A 23,971-nucleotide genomic window follows, 5' to 3' on the forward strand; every position below is an offset into this window, starting at 1 on the left:
TACTTAGGAAATCAGAACTTTTCCTTTGAAACCTGACAGGACATACTTTGTACAACATTTGTTGCAATTATATAACCGTGGTAGCAAGACTGATAAAAATGGTCATATTCTATCATACAGTATCACACAATACTCTCGTCCCCTGATGGTGCAACAGCTGCTAGCCACCTAAGACAGGTCCATCGCCTGGGCTCTAGCAGGGCAAGCAGTTTGGACACTAGAGCCATTGGACAACTGGAAGAGGAAATAAAAATCTGTTTTGCCACAGGGAGCCTGGTCCTTGTACAAAGAAAGGAGGAAAGAGTTCTTTAAAAGTGAGAGGTGGAAGTCTGTGAACTTGGTTGTTTCCTCCAAACATCACCATCCAGCCCCCTTGGCTTTGACCAACCTGCCCATACAGGGGATGTTTCTAATGTCCCTGTGTTTTCTGGGACTTGCCAAAGGACAGAACTCCTGTGATGGGATCCCCGGGGTGCAACCAGGAGTGTGGGACAGCTGAGCCCTCTGTCCCACAAACCTGGGGTATCCATCTCTCGTGTGATGCTGAGTCAAGCCACAAACCTCTGGCAGGTACTGCGCTTAAACAGACATCCACAGGCAGGGACATACCCAGCTGAGTTACATAAATAATCTCCCAGCCACTCATAACTAACAGTAGAGAGCCTCCTACCACTTCCCCCCAGCTCCCCAGCCTTGCACCAAACAACTTTACTGTTCTGCCCTGGTGTGAAGGCTGGCCAGTGTAAGATCATTACCCAGTCCGCCCCTCCCTTGATGTGGAGAGGACACACACTAACCTCTGTAACCTGAGCAGAGATTTCCCAAGCACTTGAACCAAAACACGTTACAGGTAAAATCTGAAACAAATTGATGAACTACAGAAGGTAGGTTTGAAGTTATTATAAGCAGCAGGAGCAGAGATCAGAGTTGATTATGTAAGAAACATAAATAAAATACAGAATAAAAAATAAAATGTATTTGCACAAAGTGGAAGCAATCCAGCCAGAGATACTGACAGCCCCACCCAGAATAGCCATTTGTCTGGAATTCAGGGCACTCACCTGGCATCAAATCAGATAGAGCAGAGATTTTGTGTGGGTCTCTCACATTTCTCTCAGGTCTAGAAGTCTAAATAATACGATGGGTGAACTAGAGTGCCTTGTTATAAATGAGGATATTGATGTAAGGGGCATCCCAGAAACTTGGTGGAATGAGGATAATCAATGGGAAACAGTAATACCAGGGTACACAATATATCAGAAGGACAGAACAGGTCGTGCTGGTGGGGGAGGGGCACTATATGTGAAAGAAAGAGCAAAATCAAAAGAAGTAAAAATCTGAAATGAACCAAACTGCACCATAGAATCTGTATGGATAGTAATTCTGTGACAAAGTCACAGGTCCGATGCTCTGGAACTGCTCTGAATGAAGCCAGCCAGGACCCCGGTGTAGCGTGTCTCCTTTCAGGGCAGGCTATCCAGGGCAAAACCTTTCTCGGCTATGGCATTCCTGGTCTGACATCAGAGCATTCAGGATGCCTGTTCACACGGTACACTTCCCCTTGGCAGGTCCAGCTGGATGGGACCTCTGGGGAAGACAGAGGTCCCTGCACCCCAACTTCACAGTCAGCTGTGACTCTCAGCCAGCGCTGCACAACGGAAGGGTTTATTAATTGACAGTAACACAGCATATAACAGAGCTCATCACTTACGTGCAGGGAGCTGGAGCCTCCTCACCTGACCTTGAGGGTCACAGCAAAAGTCACACACCCTTATTCCCACCACCTAGGTATTGGTGCAATACACGGGATTCACAGAAAACAGTAAGACTCACATAGGTTCACATACAAGATAATGAGGGAAAACTCCACTTTGGCAAGGGTGTGTTGAACCAATTAGAGTGTCTGGGGGAGCTGAACCACATCAGGGTGAAGAGAACAGCTTGTGGGCCTCTTCACACAGATTTGGGATCACCCAGCCCCACTCCCTCTCCACTCACAGTACACTAGTGTCCATGGAGCAGCTCCAGGTTTGCTGTCACAGCCCTGCTCAAGCTCCTGTGGCTCGATGCCCACCAGAAGTGCACGTTTGGCTCCCACACACGGGACCCTTGTGCTGTTGAGTCAGAGCAGCGTTCAGGCCCTGAGTTTCTAGGCCCAGACTCAGGATGCGGCTTCCAGTCTAGCACCTCCCTCTGGGAGTGGGGAGCTGCACACCAGGGGCCAAGGCCCTGAGGCGAGTTTCCTTTGCTCTGCACCTCGGCATTCTTTTCTCCTACGGTAGAGAGTAGACTGCAGTCTTTTTCAGGACACGGAAGTATGTCTTCTATAAACATACAAATTAGATTTCAGAGAACTCTAGTTCTATAGCTCTATTGCTGTGACACTCTGTACCCCCAAAGCAAAACCCTGGCACCCCACATTCACCACTGTTATACAGTTGCAACAAATCTTGTACAAAATATGTCATATGAAGTATCTATGGAAAAGCTGTGGTTTGCTGAATGTCATTATCCTATTTGTGTGGCTGTATCAATTTTGCCTCTGAAGTAACAAATATTGACAATCTACCTGTATTTCAAACGTGTTTCCTCCTGTCGTGACTCCCACAAAGTAGTTTACATCCAGCCTAGCCAGCACATTGGGAATGGATATTCAACGTGATGACTCATCAATGAACACAATGGGCCATGGAAGAAGTTTGGCCCCATCTATAGCTGAAATCCATGCAAGGGCAGGTGACCAGCTTATGTGACACTGGACTCGATCTTGTGCCTGTACTTTTCCAGTAACTGTGCTGGTGTCTCTGTTTGGGACTATGAAGTTCCCGCCACATGGCAGAAGCTCTAAAAGGGGAACTGATAGTACCACTTGGTCTCACTCCCACCACAACTCAACACTTTAAAACACAGTTAGAAGAAAAAGACTTTGACTGGAGAGGTGATCAATGGCTGGAAAGGAGAAATGCAGGAAAATCTCCAAAAGTCCATAAATGGGAACAGTTGTGTCCTGCATACAACGAGGCAGGTGATATTACTGAATACTTCACTATCTTTGAGATACTGTGTGTGATTCGTAAAATTCCTGATAAAAAGAAGATGACCACTTTAGTTGCAAAGTTAATTGGTAAAAATCTGGATATACTCAATAAAATGCCAATTGGGAATCTGTTAGATTATTCTAAATTAAAATAAATGGTTTTGAAACAATTTCACATTACCCCTGAAACATATCGAGTGAAATTTACAAATCCTAAGAGGGGCGCTGATACGAGTCAGTGGAATATGTAAATAAAATGAAAGATTTGATGGGAAAGTGGACAAGGGGCAAAGGCGTTACTAGCTTTGAAGGAATGTTGGATGTTGTTGCTCAGGAACATTTCTTAAATATATGTAAAGATGATGTAAAACAGAGTCTGTGGGACAAAAGGGTGAACACTATGGATGAGATGGGTTCTCTAGCTGATGATTTTGAGCAGACACAAGCATCTATTTTGAATAAACCACAGACAGAGTGTTTTACACTTGGTGGGAAGATTGTTCTGTTTTACCCCTTTCTTCCACAGAGGGCTAGTGACCATACAAAGTCCTCTTACATCTTTACATCACCAGACCCTGGCATACCAAGACACCAAAGACAACCTTAGAGTAAGATCCCTACTCAAGGGGACACTGAGGGGAAAGGAAAAACAGTAACTAAATACATGCCAAGGTTATTGGAGGAATTGAATGACCCAATGGATGGTGAACAAACTAAATTGTTCAAGCAAGAGGCATGGTATAATAAAAATACATGGAAACACCTACTTGTGATAAAAGATTTGGTGATGGTGTTAAATCAGATGATGTAAAGTTTGTTGCTATTGGTAAATCTTATAACAAAGGATTTGGTAATGATGGTAAATCCTATTAAAAGGTGGAATATGCATGATTTTGGGGGAAAACTCTTAGCCATGCTACAAGTAGTAAACAAGAAGCCCTATGCGGATAGTGATTCTCTGCTAACATCTGCAAAGAGGTTCAAAGCTTCTCTCAGCAGGGAAACCATAATAAACCTGGTCTGCTGTGTGAAAGGGGAAACTGAGTCACACGACCTCATGGCATTGATGAATATCTGTGTTGAGATATCACCAGTTGGAAAAGCACAATGGTAAACAATGCTGCACAGACATTAATAGTGTTTTTCTCGGGACCCAGAGGAGGCACACTTGCTGACATTTTAGATCACTAGACTGATTTACAAAGTGTTGAAAGGTACACAGAACTTTGCAAGAACATGTGTAGGTAACACCACAATGTTTGCAACACTTGGGAGTTGTGTGGTCAAAACCTAATTAAGGCCTTGGGCACACTGCCTCCAGATTACTAACTCTGCTGCAGTAAACTAATGGGGGAGGTCTGACATTCTGCACCCAAAACAACACCCTCACCTATCCATATTTACCATGGTGATGTGATTAGGATGTGTTTTATATAAAGTTTGTCATGTAATGTACCAATGGAAAAGTTATGATTTGCTGAATAGGATTACCCTAGTTGTATGCATGTATCATTTTTGTACCTAAAGTTATGAATATTGACTATGTACCAGTATTTCAAATGTGATTGCTCATCGGTAACAGCCATAGTGTAGTTTACAGCTGATCTAGCCAACATAATGTGAATGAACCATTCAAGGTAATGGTGCATTAAGAAACAAAATAGGCGTTAGACGAAGATTATCCCCACCTGATGGAATTTCCTGGGATGTTCTAGCCAGCATATGGATAATGGCCCCTGCTATGAATTATCAAAGCAGGCAAGGGCATGTGACCAGCTCATGTGACACTGGACTCCATATTGTGCCTGAACTTTTCCATTAACTGTGCTGGAGGCTTTTGCTTGGAAAAAATGAAGTTCCCTCCACATGGCAGAAGCTATAATAGGGGGAAGCGACATAGTCACTTGGCTTCACTCCCCAACAACTCAACCCCTGGAACTACCTTAGAAACAAGTACTGAGCTGAACTGGGACCGTGGTCCCAGGCTGAAGGGATTTTATTTATATCTTAAGTAACCAGCTTTGATCTGTTCTCTATAACTTATAATGACTTAAAATCCATCTTTCTGTACTTAGTACATCTGCTTTCTATTTATTTACCTAAAACCGGGTGTTATTTGAAGTATAAAGGAAAATCTGCTCAGGAACGGGGGCTGGTGCATTGTCCTCTCCACGTTGAGGGAAGGGGGCAGGGCGATAAACATACACTGGTCAGTCTTCTATCAAGGGCAAGACAGTACAGCTCTGGGGCCTTAGGCTGGAGAGCTGGGGGAATTGGCTGGAGCCTCTCTATTGTTGGTTCATGAGTGGCTCGTGAAAGCTTCCATGTAACTGCAGCTGGGTGTGTCCCTGTCTGTGTGTGGCTGTGTAAGTCCAAGACCTGGAGGGGCTTGCAGCTTTTCCCAGCCTCACAGTGTGACGGAGGCCCAGATTGTTATGTGAGAAGGCTCACGGGTACCCCTGTTTCAGGTTGCACCCTGCAGAAGCCCATCATGCCCACCCAATGAACAGGCCCTATGACAGTATGAGTCCATTTCCTGCTTACCATGTGCTCAGTTACTCATGGAGAGACCGTTGTTATGGCAGTGAAGTCAAGACTGCTGGGGTCTGTCTGTCATTCTCTGTGTGACTTTGACCAAGTCGTGTCACCCTGTACCTCTGTCTTTTGAAGATCCTTCAAGGAAAGCTTCTACATTGTGTGATAATAGCGACTGATGAGAATTAATGATTTCTCATCCCTTAGCGAAAATCCCCAGTGCCAGCAGGAAGTGTCATTGTGACAGGTTGGATCACAGAAACCCCCTGGGAGCAGCCACCTGATGTGCCCAGACTACTTCTGCCCCCGCTTTCCTGCCATGTCAGCTTAGGACTTCAGTGCCCTGCCTGGTTTGAGCCAGATTCACCAGCCTGCTGCTAGTGTCTGAATCACGTCCCCTGACAGCTGCAGGCTTGTCTGAAAGCAGCTCACAGAAGTGTTCCTGTCTTTAACACTCAGATGCCCAACTCCCAATGGGGTCTAAACCCAAATAAATCCATTTTACTCATAAATTGTTCTGCCTCTATAACACTGATAGAGAGATATGCACAGTTGTTTGCTCCCCCAGGTATTAATACATACTCTGAGTTAATTAATAAGTAAAAAGTGATTTTATTAAATACAGAAAGTAGGATTTAAGTGGTTCCAAGTAGTAACAGACAGAACAAAGTAAGTCACCAGGCAAAATAAAATAAAACACGCAAATCTATGTTTAATCAAACCGAATTCAAATAATCTCACCATTAGAGATGCTTCAGTAAGTTTTTCTCAGACTGGACATTCTTCATGATGGCTCCTCCCCCTTTCAGGCCTGGGCACAATTCTTTCGCCTGGTACAGCTCTTGTTCCAGTTCAGGTGGTAGCTAGGGGATTCTTCATGATGGCTCTTCCCCCTTTCTTCTGTTCCACCCCTTTATATATCTTTTGCATAAGGCGGGAATCCTTTGTCCCTCTCTGGTTCCCACCCCCTCCTTCTCAATGGAAATCACCAGGTTAAAGATGGATTCCAGTTCAGGTGACATGATTACATGTCACTGCAAGAGTTCATTACCCACTTGCCAGCACACATGTATACAGGAAGACTTACAGGTAAAACACCCATCTGCAGTCAATTGTCCTGGTTAATGGGAGTCATCCAGATTCCAAACGACCATTGATGGCCCACACTTTGCATAACGCCAATAGGTCCTCAGAGAAATATTTCATATGTCTAGTTTCAGATACAAGAGTGGTACATTTATACAAATAGGATGATCACACTCCGTAGATTATAAGCTTTGTAATGATGCCTTACAAGAGACCTTTTGAATGAAGCATATTCCAGTTACATTAAATTCACACTCATTAGCATATTTTTATAAAATCATATAGATGGCAATGTCAGAGTCATGCCTCCCCGCAGTCATCTTTCTCCAGATCTGTCTGTCTACTATCTATCCATCCATCCTGGGCATTTACACAGCATTAGACCCCATGAGACCTAGGCATTATCCCTAGGTTTCTTAGTAATCAACTATAATTTTTAAATATACACAAATACACAGAGCAGCCAATTCCTCTCTGACTCAGCACAGAGCCCAGGAGTTCTCATCTCCCTTTGGGAAGGTCCCTTAATTACTGTTCACTGCTAAAGCTGGATAACAAGCCCAGAAGTTCAGACATGGAAACAGAGACATGAGCTAGAGTGTGTCTGGTCTCCAGCCTGTCTGCATCCAAATGCCGCTTCTCCCCTAGAGGCTGAACGAACCCCACTGGGATTGCACAGAGCTATATTATAAACAGTGCACATCACTGTGTTCGGTTTCAGTGTGGGATGCTGCTGCAGGTATTGGGGTGAGAGAGGGACTCGGCTACCTGAGGAATATTCCCAGTGAAGACGCTTCCGTCTCAGAAATCACAGGTACCCATCTCTTTCTGTTTGACAAACCAAGTACAATCTATGTATGAGATAGAGAATAGGTCTGTTTTCATTTCCGCTCTGCACAGCCATTAAACATCCCAGGGCCGCTGCCACAGGTGCTGAATTTGCTCTAGTATCATGGGCCAAAATGTCCCTTTTGCTCTGCCCCTCGGTGATGGGCTCCAGCCCTACAGTGGCTTCATTTCAGTGGCACAGTGGATCCTTCAGGATGAAAGTTGTTAGTAGACATCCAATGCAAGGCCAGATTTAATATGTTCAGACTTTCAATGTAATTGAATGTATCAGAGGGGTAGCCGTGTTAGTCTAAATCTGTAAAAAGCAACAGAGGGTCCTGTGGCACCTTTAAGACCAACAGAAGTATTAGGAGCATAAGCTTTTGTGGGCAAGAACCTCACTTCTTCAGATGCAAGTCATCTGAAGAAGTGAGGTTCTTACCCACGAAAGTTTATGCTCCCAATACTTCTTTTGGTCTTAAAGGTGCCACAGGACCCTCTAATGTAATTGAATATTCCCTTGTCCTGGTCCCGATTTTTCACACTTGCTATCTGGTCACCCTAGAAGGGACCATCAGATCATCCAGTCTGACCTCCTGTATAACACAGGCCATTAATTTCACCCAGTTACCCCACTATGGAGCTCCATAACTTGTGTTTGAGTAAGACCTGGTCTACGCTAGGATTTTATATCATGGAATCATAGAGCCATAGGGTGAGAAGGTCCTGCGAGGATCAGCTAGTCTAACCCCCTGCCAAGATGCAGGATTTGTTGTGTTTAAACCACCCCAGACAGATGACTATCCAGCCTCCTGTTGAAAACCTCCAATGAAGGACTTTCCACATCCTGCCTGGGTGCCTCTTCCATTGTTCTCCTATTCTTACGGTTGGGAAGTTTATCTGAGATTAAATCTAAATTTGCTGTGTTCTAGTTTGACCTCATTGCTTCTTCTCCTGCTCTATGTGGCATCTTTCCTTCATTTTTACCCTCCCTTTCCAATCTAAACATACCCGTTTCCTTCAGCGTTTGCTCCTATGGCTTGCATTCTATCCTGTGGATCGTCTTTGTCACTCACCTCTGGATCCTTTCCAGTTTCTCTACATCCTTCCTATATATTGGAGACCCAAACTGGACACAGTACTGCAGCTGAGGCCTAGCCAGCACTAAGAAAAATGTTACTATCCCCTCCCGTGACTGGCATGCTATGGCTCTGCTAATGCAAATGAAAATTGCATTTGCATTTTTTTTTGTACAATAGCAAAAAAAAACCAAACAAATCACACCCCTGAGAGATGTAGCTCTATCAATCTAACCATGATATAGACAGCATGAGGTCTACCAAGGAATTCTTCATCGACCTAGCTACTACCTCTTGGGGAGGTGGATTACCTACACTGACAGGAGAACCCCTGCCGTTGGTGTAAGTAATACCTACACCGAAGCTCTATGGCAGCTCTGCTGTACTGTTTTAAGGCCCAGGATTTAATGCTGGTTTGTTTGCTGCTGCCATCTGCTGTCACAACTTGCATGGAAACAAATAAAGAGTGTTTATAATTGAAATAACTTTGCTTTTAAAGCCAAGCCCTCCCCCCCCCCCCACACACACACACACCATGGACACAGCACTGGGGGACCCTGGCCTGGGCACCACATCTTCTTCTGCCTCCACCTCTTCCTCGATGCTGACGATACTTTTGTGTAAAACTCTTGTCATAGTGGTGTATTATGTCACTGAAACTGAGGAGTTCCATCACTGAAAGTTGCTTTGCAGTGTATACACCTCCACTGTTTCTATGCCGAAAGCTGCTTCTGTGTGAAAAAACATGGCAGTATAGACAAACCCTAAGGAACAATGATGGATAACCAGTATCCACACCTGTGTTTCCTATTGGTGCCTAGTAAGGTTTCCCAAGCCATGATGTGTAGGAATTATTGAGTCAGGGAGCAGCATAAAATATGGAATTGGCAGTAGTAGGGTCAGTTGTTCATAGTTCATTTCAAGGACAAGGTCATTTTTCAGTGTGTGAAGAGTGAACAATCTGCTTCACCCATAAGAACAGCCCCCAGTATTGCATGTAGTGTCTCATATTTACATTGTCTCTCCATCCAGGTATTTGTACTGCAACCATCACCTTCGGCATATACAGGAAGTCAGGGGAACGTACAGTACATGCAGGAGACACCGTTCTGCCTCAGAGTTGGAAACCTTCTCCCCTACTCCATGTCAGAATCCAACACAACCGACTTCACCAACCCCTCCACCTTCATCCTGCAGGGCATTCCTGGCCTGGAGGCATCCCATGTCTGGATCTCCATCCCCTTCTGCACCATGTACATCATAGCCATCTTGGGGAACTTCACCATCCTGTTCACTGTGAAGATGGAGCGGAGCCTCCATGAGCCCATGTACTATTTCCTCTGCATGCTGGCAGTCACGGACCTGGTCGTGCATACATCCACCCTGCCCAAAATGCTGAGCATCTTCTGGTTCAATTCCAGGGAGATCAATTTCAGTGCCTGCCTCACCCAGATGTACTTCCTTCACTGCTTCTTAGTGATGGAGTCTGGAATCCTTGTGGCCATGGCTTTTGATCGCTATGTGGCCATCTGCCACCCCTTGAGACATTCCGCCATCCTGACAAACCCCGTGGTGGCCAAGATCAGCCTGGCCGTGGTGCTGCGTGGCAGCATAGTCATCCTGCCCTTTCCCTTCCTAGCGAGGCAATGGCCATATTGCAGAACCAACATTATCCCCCAGCCATACTGCGCGCACATATCCGTGGTGAACCTTGCCTGCACCGACACCCGTGTTAGTAGTTACTACGGCCTCTTTGTGCTAGTATGTGTGATGGATCTGGATGCGATTTTTATTGCTGTGTCCTATACCCAGATCCTCAGGGCCATCTTCAGACTCCCCACAAAGGATGCCCGTCTCAAGACTTTGGGGACTTGCGGCTCCCACCTTTTAGTCATTTTAGCCTTTTACATCCCAGGTTTCTTCGTCTCCCTCATCTACCGATTTGCCCAAAATGTGCCCCTGCATTTGCATGTTCTCATTGCCAACGTTTGTGTCTTGATGCCCGCCATGCTAAACCCCATCATCTATGGAGTGAGGACCAAACAGATCCGGGGAAGGCTTCTCTGGCTCCTTACTCATAAAGGTACTTAAAGTTTTCTCCTGGTGCTCTGGCTCTCAGACCGAGCTCTGTGCAGAGCTGGCTGGTGACATGGTGCTGGGCCCCCTTCCGTGAATCACTGACTGGACAGTCAAAGAGACATTAAACCCTTTCCTGGCCTTATTGTGCTGTGACAGTGTGACAGACTGAGGAATCATTCTGTGTACAACTCATTCTCTCATAGGATGTCCAGATTTCTAATTGCTGATAACTGGACCTCTGAGGCCTCACGCCCTGCCCTTCCTATTCCCAAAGGCCCTGCCCCCTGCCCTACATCTTTCCACAAGGCTGCTTCCACTGTCCACCTCCCCAAGGCCCCACTCCCTTTGTTACCCGGGGTTCTTTCAACCCAAAGCTCTTGGTAACTTTACTCTGTGCGAGGAGGTGTCAGGAAATAAATCGGGGAGACACAGCCGTCCGACCGATAGATGGCTGGCACAAACAGGACAACACAAGAGTGCTTTCACTTAAAGCTAAACTTTACTTAGTCTCAAACACTTACACACGTCCGCAATAGGTTAGTAAAACACCCTCAACCCTTTATAGTTACCAAAGCTGAGGGTGGTTTTCAAGTGACACAGCGGCAGGCTTCCAGTGGCCAAATCTTCCGTCTGCCGGTGGGGACCTCAAGATGTATCCAGAGGGAGAGTCCAAACGAGTCTCCAGACGAGTCCAATTATCTCAATCTTTTCCCCTTATTTATACATTAATAATAGAAAGACATGTCCCTTAAAGAAACCTTGTTAAGTAAGCAGTTTCAAGCAAGAGGTTCCTTCTGATTATTGATTAACCAGGTGTGAGTTTTCCAGAGTCTGCAGCTCTGAGACCCCAATAGACATTCCTGCTCTTTTTAAAATGCATGTATCAGCAACTTCAACACAATTCTTATCAGGAAGGACGCGGGGTCAAGCTGCCCTTTCCATGGCACCCAAAACCCCCTCCCCTCCTGCCTTGGTCTAGCCGATATTGCTGAATGATCAATTTACAGCTGCTGACTAGGTTGCTTTTTAAGCATAAGCCATAGTGGTTTTAGACACTTTACTGGTATGCCAAAGTGTCCCCGTACACCTTCTCCAGCTCTTCCTCCAGTGCCCCGCCTCAGCTCTGCTTTTTCCCCCAAAGCCCCACCCTTGTTACTCGCTCCCCTCCTCTCCAACCCCAAGCACTTGCTGGATCATCTCCACCTTCCTCCCCGATCCCAATCTTGGCTCCCTCTGCTCTGGGGCTGGGACTGGATCTGTCGCAGCCTGGCAAGGAACTGGCAGTGAGGACGCAACACTGGGGCCCACCGGTCAATCCGAAGTGGAGAGGGAATAGGGTGACCAGCTGTCCCGATCTTATAGGGACAGTCCCGATTTTGGGTTTTTTTTCTTATATTACCTATTACCCCCCAACCCCATCCCGATTTGTCACACTTGCTAACTGGTCATCCTAAGAGGGAAGCCAGAAAACCGTATAAAATCAGCTTAGTGCTGGAAGCAGGGCTGTGAGGAAGTCAGCGGAGATTGTGCATCACACAGCTTGTGGGCCCTAAAGCTCAGATGCAACGTCCTGAGGGAAGACACAATTGTGTGGCTTATTTCCTTAGCTTTCAGCAATGGTCTCAAGTTCCACTGAGGGAGGTCTAGGTAGGATATTAGGAAACACAGCAGTGGAATGGGTTACCGAGGGAGGTCATGGAATCTCCATCCTTGTAGATTTTTTTAAAGCCTTCACAAAGCCCTGGCTGGGATGATTTAGTTGGGAATTGGTCCTGCTTTGAGCAGCGGGTTGGACTAGATACCTCCTGAGGTCCCTTCCAACCCTGAGATTCTATGATTCTATGATTTGTTACTCCCAGCTGGGGGCCTGTAGGAGGCTGGGTCCCAGCAATGGGGATGGACTGGGAGCCCTTTGCCTTGACCCAGGCCTCGGGGGCAGGGCAAGGGATCATGTGTGAATGTAGGAGGATAACAGCTGAGAGAGGCGGAAGGATCAGCCCCTGTGTTAGCCGGGAAGGTGGGATGCTGGGCAGAGTCCAAGGTGGCTTCAGTAACTCAGAGGGAGGGAGATAAAAGGCACAGCTACCATTAGCTGGGTATTTAAACGCGTGCAGGGCACCTTATCTGGAACTACCGGGCAGCCATTGCCCAGGGGCTGAAGCTGAACAGTGAAGCTCAGTTTAACATACGCTTTTTGTATGACACTTTTGGTCACTACATCTGAAAGAGCTTTAGCTCAGCTGCAAGGCAGCATTATCCCCATGTCATGGAGCCGAGCAGCAGTACAGTGATTTACCCAAGGCCACACAATGAGTTGGGGGCAGAGCTGAGAATAGACATCCAATCAATTGGCAGCAACCGTCAAAAAAGGGAACCAAGTATTGGGAATCATAGAATATCAGGGTTGGAAGGGACCTCAAGAGGTCATCTAGTCCAACCCCCTGCTCAAAGCAGGACCAATTCCCAACTAAATCATCCCAGCCAGGGCTTTGTCAAGCTGGGCCTTAAAAACCTCCAAGGAAGGAGACTCCACCACCTCCCTAGGTAACGCATTCCAGTGTTTCACCACCCTCCTAGTGAAATAGTTTTTCCTAATATCCAACCTGGACCTCCCCCACTGCAACTTGAGACCATTGCTCCTTGTTCAGTCATCTGCCACCACTGAGAACAGCAGAGCTCCATCCTCTTTGGAACCCCCCTTCAGGTAGTTGAAGGCTGCTATCAAATCCCCCCTCATTCTTCTCTTCTGGAGACTAAACAATCCCAGTTCCCTCAGCCTCTCCTCATAAGTCATGTGCTCCAGACCCCTAATCATTTTTGTTGCCCTCCGTTGGACTCTTTCCAATTTTTCCACATCCTTCCTGTAGTGTGGGGCCCAAAACTGGACACAGTATTCCAGATGAGGCCTCACCAATGTCGAATAAAGGGGAATGATCACGTTCCTCGATGTGCTGGCAATGCCCCTACTTATACAGCCCAAAATGCCGTTAGCCATCTTGGCAACAAGAGCACACTGTTGACTCATATCCAGCTTCTCGTCCACTGTGACCCCTAGGTCCTTTTCTGCAGAACTGCTACCTAGCCATTCAGTCCCTAGTCTGTAGCACTGCATGGGATTCTTCCGTCCTAAGTGCAGGACTCTGCACTTGTCCTTGTTGAACCTCATCAGGTTTCTTTTGGCCCAATCCTCTAATTTGTCTAGGACCCTCTGTAACCGATCCCTACCCTCTAGTATATCTACCACGCCTCCTAGTTTAGTGTCATCTGCAAACTTGCTGAGAGTGCAGTCCACACCATCCTCCAGAATCATTAAGAAGGGGATAGATAATGAAAAGGAAAATATCATAACATCATGACTGGTGTGGAGAAAGTGTATACAGAGTGTTATTTGTGCCTTCTCATGAAATGAATAGGCAGCTGGTTTAAAACGAATAAAAGGGAGCATTTCTACACACAATGCACAGTCACCAGAGGATGTTGGGAAGGTCACAACTATAACAGCCTTTCTCCCACCAACTCCTGGTGGAACCAGATCCAACCCCTTGGATCTAAAAACAAGGAAAAATCATTCAGGTTATTAAAAAAGGCTTTTAATTACAGAAAAGAAAGGTAAAAGAAAACTCTCTGGGAGAGATTAGTATACCAGCTATTCTCACAGACAACAGATTCCAAACACAGAGGATGCTCCCCTGGGCAAAAACTTACATGAAAAATACCCAAATACCGAATTTGACTATTCCTCCAATTGCACAAGACAGGTTACAAAGAAATAAACATCAACCTATTTATTTCCTTCACTAATACTCACTACCTAATAAGAGGCTGAATTCTGGAGCTTTCCCACTCCGGTTTAAAAACCCCGTTTTCAAGGCCTGGGTCTGTTTGCTTTAACGATCCTGTGCCCAGAAAGAGAGAAACTGCAAACAGAGTGCACCCAAGGGGGAGCTCTGGCAAAAGTGTGCTGAACCAATTGGAGTATCTGGGGAAGCTGAACCACGTTAAGGTGAAGAGAACAGCTTGTGGACCTCTTCACACAGGTTTGGGATCACCCAGCCTCATTCCACTTCCAGTCACAGTACCCTAGTGTCCATGGAGCAGCTCAGGTTTGCTGTCATAGCCCCGCTCAAGCTCCCGTGGCTCGATGCCCATCAGAAGACTGTGTTTGGGTCCCACACACTGGACCCATGTGATGTTGAGTCAGAGCAGCGTTCAGGCCCTGCCTCTGGCTCTGGGTTTCTAGGCCCACTCTCAGGGTTCAGCTTCCATTCTAGCATCTCCCTCTGGGAGCGGGGAGCCGCACACCAAGCGCCAAGGCACCGAGGCTAGTTCCTTTGCTCTGTACCTCGGCAGGCTTTTCTCCTACGGTGCAGAGTAGACTGCAGTTAGGGTGTGACCAGACGTCCCGATTTTATCGGGACTGTCCCGATATTTCCTTGTTTGTCCCGCGTCCCGACCGACGTGCGGTCGGGACACTAGACAAACAAGGAAATGCGCCGGAGCCTGGAGCCCGGAAGTGCTCGCGCCCCCCCCCCCCCCCCCCCCCCGCCCTGACTCTGCCCCCTCCTCCCCCGATTGGCTCCCTCCCCGAATCCCCGCCTCTTCCCCGGGCTCACCATTCCCCCTCCCTCCGCAAGCGCTGGAGGGAGGCCCGGGAGACTCAGGGGAAGCGCGGGGCCGGAGTGAGTAACTGTCCGGCCTGGCCCCGAGCAGGCAGGACCCAGTTGGGTGGTAGGGAGAGGAGGGGGGCGGCCCGCGGGGCCAGGCAGCGGCTGTTCTCACCCCCCGGGCAGCGGGACTCGGGAGCAGCCTCTGCTGTAGCTCCCACTGCTGCGGGGGGAGGAAGCGGCCATGGCGCTCCGCGGCTGCGGCTCTGGCGCCCCCGAACCACCCGGGCCTGCTGCGGGGACCCAGCAGCGCGTACGGGACCCGAGCGGGACGGGGGGGCTGGGGCCTGCTGCCCCCACTCCGGGGCTGCCGCGGGATAGCACCAGCTGGGCAGCAGCCCAGACGCGACTGGCCAGGGGCTGGGGCCAGCGTGCGCGCTGCTGGGTCCCCGCAGCAGGCCCCGGCCCGGGGGGGAGAACAGCCGCTGCCTGGCCCCGCGGGTCGCCTCCCTCCTCTCCCTACCACCCAACTGAGGCCTGCCTGCAAGGGACCAGGCCGGACTCTTACGCACCCCGGCCCCGCGCTTCCCCTGAGTCTCGCTTCCCCTGAGTCTCCCGGGCCTCCCTCCAGCGCTTGCGGAGGAAGGCTTTATTTGTTTTTGGCCCCGCCCCCTACCACGCCCCCCCCCCCCCCCCGCGTCACCCCCTCCCCCCCCCCGCGTCCCGATATTTGACTTGGGTGATCTGGTCACCCTAACTGCAATCTTTTTCAGGACATGTAATTATGTCTTATATAAAAATATATATTTAGACTTCAGAGAGCTCCAGTTCTGTAGATATATTGCTGTGACACTCTGTACCCCCAAATCAAAACCCTGCACCCCACATTCACCATTGTTATCTAGTTGCAACAAATCTTGTACAAAATATGTCATGTGAGGTATCTATGGAAAAGCTGTGGTTTGCTGAATGTGATTATCCTATTTGTGTGTCTGTATCAGTTTTGCCTCTGAAGTAACAAATATTGACAATCTACCTGTATTTCAAACGTGTTTCCTCCTGTGATAACTCCCACAAAGTAGTTTACATCCAGCCTAACAAGCACATTGTGAATGGATATTCAACTTGATGGCTCATCATGAACATAATGGACCATGGTAGAAGCTTATCCCCATCTGTAGCCAAAATATGGGTAATGGCCCCTGCTATGACTCATTGAAGCATGTGAGGTCATGTGACCAGCTCATGTGACACTTGGCTCCATCCTGTGCCTGAACTTTTCCACTAATTGTGCTGGGGGCTTTCGCTTGGAAAAATGAATTTCCCTCCACATGGCAGCAACGGTAATGGAGAAAGCGACATTGTCACTTTCCTCACTCCCCCCATAACTCAACACCCGGAACCACCTTAGGAATAAGGACTGAACTGGGGCTGTGGTCCCAAGCTGAAGGGGTTTCTAGCCTGTGTATGAAAGATGGGGGAACTGTTTGTCCCATCAGGATGAGACACTCCTTGATTGAAATCCTGTCTAGCATATAGAATTTAGATTGTGATTTTGTTTATTTCTTAAATAACCAACTTTGATCTGTTCTCTATAACTTATAACCACTTAAAATCATTTTTCTGTACTTAGTACATCTGCTTTCTATTTATTTACCTAAAACCGTGTGTTATTTGAAGCATAAAGGGAAATCTGCTCAGGAACAGGGGCTGGTGCATTGTCCTCTCCACACTGAGGGAAGGGGGCAGGGCAAGAAACTTTCACTGGTCAGTTTTCTGACAAGGACAAGACAGTGCAGCTCTGGGGTCCTAGGCTGGGGAGCTGGGGGAACTGGCTGGAGCCTCTCTATTGTTGGTTCATGAGTGGCTGGTGAAAGCTTCCATGTAACTGCAGGTGGGTGCGTCCCTGTCTGTGTGTGAGTGTGTAAGTGCAAGACCTCACAGAGTGAGAGGGGGCCCAGTTTGGTATGTGAGAGGGGTCACAGGAACCCCTCTTTCAGGTTGCACCCTGCAGAAGTCCATCACGTCCAGCAATGAAGAGGCCCTATGACAGTATGACTCCATTTCCCACTTATCATAGTCTCAGTTACCGATGAAGAGACCGTTGTTATGGCAGGCACGTCAGGACTCCTGGTTTCTTTCTGTCATTCTCTGTGTGTCTTTGGCCAAGTCATGTCTCCCTGTACCTCAGTTTACCTATGGATAATATGGGGATGTGTTCATAGTGACTTTCCTTTGTTAAGTCTTTTGAAGATCCTTCACTGGTTCTACCTGGTATGATAATACTTACTGATGATAATTACATTTCTCTGATCCCTTAGCGAAAATCCCATGTGCCTCCGGAAAGTGTTCGTGTCTCCCCTCAGTCATCTTTCTCCAGATCTGTCTGTCTACTATCTACCCATCCATCCTGGCCATTTACACAGCATCAGATCCTCTGAGACCTAGGCACTATCCCTAGCTTTCTTAATAATCAGCTATAATTTTTAAATATACACAAATACACAGAGTAGCCAATTCCTCTCTGACTCAGTGGAGACCCCAGGAGTTCTCATCTCCCTTTTGGGAAGGTCTCTTAATTACTGTTGGCTACTAAAGCTGGATAAAAAACACATTAGTGCAGACAAAGAAACAGAGACATGAGCTCGAGTGTGTCTGGTCTCCAGCCTGTCTGCATCCAGATGCCGCTTCTCCCCTAGAGGCTGAGCGAACCCCACTGGGATTACACAGAGCTATATTATAAACAGTGCACATCCTTGTGTGAGCTCTCGGCGTGGGTTGCTGCTGCAGATACTGGGGTAAGAGAGGTGTGGGACATGGCTACCTGAGGGATATTCCCAGTGAAGAGGCTTCCATCTCAGAAATCACAGGTACCCATCTCTTTCTATTCGACAAATCAAGTGTAACGTATGCATGATGGGATAGAGAATAGATCTGTTTTAATTTCCGCTCCGCATAGCCACTGATCATCCCAGGGCTGAATTTGCTCTAGTATCTTTGGCAAAAATGTCCCTCTTTGTTGTGCACCTCTGTGATGGGCTCCAGCACTAAGGTGGTTGCATTTCAGTGGCACAATGAATTCTTCAGGATGAAAGTTGTTAGAAGACGTCCAGGACAAGGCCAGATTCAGACGCTGTAAGCCGTAGTTTGCTCATAAGAACATAAGAACGGCCATACCGCGTCAGACCAAAGGTCCACCTAGCCCAATATCCTGTCTACCGACAGTGGCCAATGCCAGGTGCCCCAGAGGTAGTGGACCTAACAGGCAATGATCAAGTGATCTGTCTCCTGCCAGGCATCTCCATCCTCTGACAAACAGAGTCTAGGGACACCATTCCTTACCCGTCCTGGCTAATAGCCATTAATGGACTTAACCTCCATGATTTATCCAGTTCTCTTTTAAACGCTGTTATAGTCCTAGCCTTCCAACCTCCTCAGGTAAGGAGTTCCACAAGTTGACTGTGCGCTGCATGAAGAAGAACGTCCTTTTATTTGTTTTAAATCTGCTGCCTATTAATTTCATTTGGTGACCCCTAGTTCTTGTATTATGGGAATAAGTAAATAACTTTTCCTTATCCACTTTCTCCACATCACTCATGATTTTATATAGCTCTATCATATCCCCCCTTAGTCTCCTCTTTTCCAAGCTGAAGAGTCCTAGACTCTTTAATCTCTCCTCATATGGGACCTGTTGCAAACCCGTAATCATTTTAGTTGCCCTTTTCCGAACCTTTTCTAGTGCCAGTATATCTTTTTTGAGATGAGGAGACCACATCTGTACGCAGTATTCAAGATGGGGGAGTACCATCGATTTATATAAGGGCAATAATATATTCTCAGTCTTATTCTCTATCCCCTTTTTAATGATCCCTAACATCCTGTTTGCCTTTTTTGACCGCCTCTGCACACTGCATGGACATCTTCAGAGAACAATCCATGATGATTCCAAAATCTTTTTCCTGACTTCTTGTAGCTAAATTAGGCCCCATCATATTGTATGTATAGTTGGGGTTATTTTTTCCAATGATTCATTACTTTACATTTATCCACATTACATTTCTTTTGCCATTTTGTTGCCCAATCACTTAGTTTTGTGAGATCTTTTTGAAGTTCGTCACAGTCTGCTTTGGTCTTAACTATCTTGGGCAGTTGAGTATCATCTGCAAACTTTGCCACCTCATTGTTTACCCCTTTCTCCAGATCATTTATGAATAAGTTGAATAGGATTGGTTCGAGGACTGACCCTTGGGGAACACCACTAGTTACCCAACTCCATTCTGTTACCATTAATTCCTACCCTTTGTTCCCTGTATTTTAACCAGTTAACAATCCATGAAAGGACCTTCCCTTTTACCCCATGACAGCTTAATTTACGTAAGAGCCGTTGGTGAAGGACCTTGTCAAAGGCTTTCTGGAAATCTAAGTACACTATGCCCACTGGATCCCTCTTGTCCACATGTTTGTTGACCCCTTCAAAGAACTCTAATAGATAGTAAGAAACGATTTCTCTTTACAGAAACCATGTTGACGTTTGCTCATCAGTTTGTGTTTTTCTATGTGTCTGACAATTTTATTCTTAACGATTGTTTTGACTAATTTGCCCGGTACTGCCGTTAGATTAATGGTCTGTAATTGCTGGGATCACCTCTAAAGCCCTTTTTAAATATTGGTGTTATATTAGCTAACTTCCAGTCATTGGGTAAAGAAGCCAATTTAAAGGACAGGTTACAAACCTTACTTAATAGTTCCACAACTTCACATTTGAGTTCTTTCAGAACTCTTGGGTGAATTCCATCTGGTCCCGGTGACTTCTTAATGTTAACTTTATCAATTAATTCCAAAACCTCCTCTAGTGACACTTCAATCTGTGACAGTTCCTCAGATTTGTCACCTACAAAAGCCGGCTCAGGTTTGGGAATCTCCCTAACATCCTCAGCCGTGAAGACTGAAGCAAAGAATCCATTTAGTTTCTCCGCAATTACTTTATCATCTTTAAGTGCTCCTTTTGTATCTCAATCATCAAGGGGCCCCACTGGTTGTTTAGCAAGCTTCCTGCTTCTGATGTACTTAAAAAACATTTTGTTATTACTTTTGGAGTTTTTGGCTAGCTGTTCTTCAAACTCCTGTTTGGCTTTTCTTATTACATTCTTGCACTTAATTTGGCAGTGTTTCTATTTGCCTCACTAGGATTTGACTTCCACTTTTTAAAGGAAGTCTTTTTATCTCTCACTGCTTCTTTTACATGGTTATTAAGCCATGGTAGCTCTTTTTTAGTTCTTTTACTGTGTTTCTTAATTTGGGGTATACATTGAAGATGGGCCTCTATTATGGTGTCTTTAAAAAGTGCCCAGGCAGTTTGCAGGGATTTCACTTTAGTCACTGTACTTTTTAACTTCTGTTTAACTAATCCCCCCCATTTTTGCATAGTTCCCCTTTTTGCAATTAAATGTCAGAGTGTTGGGCTATTCAGATGTTCTTCCCGCCACAGGGATGTTGAATGCTATTGTATTATGGTCACTATTTCCAAGCGGTCCTGTTATAGTTACCTCTTGGACCAGCCCCTGTGCTCCACTCAGGACTAAATCTAGAGTTGCCTCTCCCCTGGTGTGTTCCCATACCAGCTGCTCTATGAAGCAGTCATTTCAAGTGTTGAGAAATTTTATCTCTGCATTTCGTCCTGAAGTGAAATGTTCCCAATCAATATGGGGATAATTCAAATCCCCCACTATTATTGAGTTCTTAATTTTGATAGCCTCTCTAATTTCCCTTAGCATTAGTATCACTGTCCTGGTCAGGTGGTCGATAATAGATCCCTAATGTTATATTCTTATTAGAGCATGACATTTCTATCCATAGAGATTCTATGGAACATGCAGATTTGCTTAAGATTTTTACTTCATTTGATTCTACATTTTCTTTCACATATAGTGCCACTCCCCCCCCGCACGACCTGTTCTGTCCTTCCGATATATTTTGTACCCCGGAATGATTGTGTCCCATTGATTGTCCTCAGTCCACCAGGTTTCTGTGATGCCTATTATATCAATATCCTCCTTTATCACGTGGCACTCTAGTTCACCCATCTTATTATTTAGACTTCTAGCATTTGTGTACAAGCACTTGAAAAACTTGTCACTGTTTATTTGTCTGCCCTTTTCTGATGTATCAGGTTCTTTTTTATGTGAATGTTTCTCATCTGATCTGGCCCTTACATTATCCCCTTCCATGCTCAGGCCCACTGAAGCACTATGGCGGCCCCGCTGTCGTGTTTTAAGTGTAGACAAGCCCTCAAGCAGATCATCCAGAAAAACATCCAGTCTGGAGTGAGAACTGAGTAAAACCTCAGGATCCAGCTGTGTGTTAATGTACAGACACTGTCACCTCCGCCTCTTGCAATTTAAAGCTTTGGCTGTTAGCAGGACAGGGTGGGGGGTGGGTGTTACCAGACTTTATCTGCTGAAAAGCATGGAGGTGCAAGGGCTCCTCACTAGCAGAAATATGAAAATTTTTCAACATGGCCAAGACATCTTCTCCCCTAGCTTCATGCTAGACGTCGGCTGAACTGTTATGCCTCAAATTTTCAAAATTTAATTCCAGGGGAAGTAGACACCCAGCGTGGGAAATTTCAGGTTCATGTCTGGCAAACTAATACGCAAATGAAAATGAAGTGTTGTAATTGAAGGTGACAGACAGACTTAACTATGCCATTAAAAATATGGAGGAACATTGCCACACAGATCAGGAGGCCATGCGTTCAAACTACAGCATAGCAGATTTAGATTTAGATTTAGATTTAATCTCAGATAAACTGCTCAAATGTAAGAAGAGAAGGACAATGTAAAAGACCTCCAGGGGGTTAGAGTAGCTGATCCTTGCAGCCCCCTTCTAACCCTGTCTCTCTTTGATTCCATGATATAAAATCCTAGTGGAGACCATTACTGAAACACAAGTTATGGAGCTCAATACTGGAGTAACTGGGTGAAATTTCATGGCTTGTGTAATACAGAAGGCCAATCCATTTGTGAATCCCATTCAGCTAAGCTCTTTGCTCCAATAATGTTTGTGGCAAGGAGTGGCATATCCACAGGCCAAATATGGACTATGTAAACAGTTTTCTTTTATCAATTTTATATCTTCAGAATTTCAATGTAATTGAACATTCTCCTGTTCGTGTGTTATGAGACAGAATAAATATTCTGACGGGTTGATCACAGAAACCCTCTTGGGAACTGCCAACTGATGTGCAATATTCATAACTTCGATTACAAAAACGATACATGCATACAAATAGGATTAATAGATTCAGTAGATCATAACCTCTACAGACATATGTTACATGGCATGTGTAGCATAAAACATAACCCAGTTATGTCACATATATACACATTCATAAGCATATTTCCATAAAATCTTAATTACTTTCTATAACAATAGATTCATAGGGTTCAAAATCAGAAGGGACCATCAGATCATCCAGTCTGTATTACACAAAGCATTAAATTTCACCCAGTTACTCCACTATTGATCTCCATAACTTGTATTTGGGTAAGACCTGGCCTACATTAGTATTTTATATCATGGAATCAAAGAGTGACAGGGTTAGAAAGGGTCTGCAAGGATCAGCTAGTCTAACCCCCTGCCAAGATGCAGGATTTTTGTGTCTAAACCATCAAAGACAGATGACTATCCAGCCTCCTGTTGAAAACGTCAAGTGAAGGACTTTCCACAACCTGCCTGGGCCTCTGCTCCATTGTCCTCCTGTTCGTACTGTTGGGAAGTTTATCAGACATTAAATCTAAATCTGCTGTGCTGTAGTTTGAACCTCTTACCTCTTGATCTATGTGGCAATGTTCCTGAATATGTTTAATGGCAGCCTTTCAAGTATCTCAAGACTGCTGTCATGTCCCCCCTTAATCCTCCCTTTTCCAAACTAAACATACTCTTTTCCTTCAGCCTTTGCTCGTATGGCTTGCATTCCATCCTGTGGATCGTCTTTGTCACTCTCATCTGGATCCTTTTCAGTTTCTCTACATCCTTCTTATGTAGTGGAGACCCAAACTGGACACAATGCTCCAGCTGAGGTCTAACCAGAGCCAAGAAAAGTGCTGCTATCTCCTCCCGTGACGTGCATGCTATGCCTCTGTTAATGCAAATGAAAATTGTATTTGCTCTTTTTTCCTATAGCAAAAAAAAAAATCACACTCCTGAGAGATGTAGCAGGAGGTCTACCGAAGAATTCTTCATCGACCTAGGTACCACCTCTCAGAGGTAGATTACGTACGCTGACAGGAGTACCCCCACCGAAGTACCCATGGTGCTGTTGGCGGTGGAAATGGGGTCACTGTTGAGGATAGCATCCAACTCCTTATAAAAATGGCAGGTCTGTGGCACAGCACCGGAGATACTGTTTGCCTCCCTTGCCTTCTGGATCATGTGCCACAGCTCCTTCACCTTTGCTGTGCACTGCAGTGTGTCCTGATCACAGCTCTTTTCCCACACACTGCACAAAATCTGCCCTTTGCTATTGACATTCCTATGGCCGGAGCGCAGCTGGGACTGCACGGCCTCCTCTCCCCAAATACTGAGCGGATCCAGCAGCTCCGCAGTGTCCCAAGCGTGGAGCTGCCATGGCCACCTGGGAAGGTGTGATGTGAGCACTCCACACCGAGCAAACAGGAAGAGGAATTTCAAAATCCCAGAGCCCTTAAAGGGGGAGGGGCAGA

The 23,971-nt window shown here is 46.1% G+C and overlaps 1 protein-coding gene across 1 annotated transcript; it reads left to right on the top strand.

Annotated features, from left to right (window-relative positions):
- Window positions 1-9,657: 9,657 nt before the first annotated feature.
- Window positions 9,658-11,189, top strand: LOC135972412 (olfactory receptor 52B2-like). Its single transcript, XM_065550395.1, has one exon. It carries the CDS (start codon window positions 9,658-9,660, stop codon window positions 10,654-10,656), a length of 999 nt encoding a protein of 332 aa, XP_065406467.1. The 3' UTR covers window positions 10,657-11,189.
- The last annotated feature ends 12,782 nt before the right edge of the window (window positions 11,190-23,971 follow it).

Source organism: Chrysemys picta, chromosome 1 (assembly GCF_011386835.1).
Source record: "Chrysemys picta bellii isolate R12L10 chromosome 1, ASM1138683v2, whole genome shotgun sequence".
Taxonomy (NCBI): Eukaryota; Metazoa; Chordata; order Testudines; family Emydidae; genus Chrysemys; species Chrysemys picta.

Excerpts from the sequence above, each read along its gene's own strand:
- LOC135972412 (XM_065550395.1), top strand. The coding sequence starts at position 9,658 with ATGCAGGAGACACCGTTCTGCCTCAGAGTTGGAAACCTTCTCCCCTAC.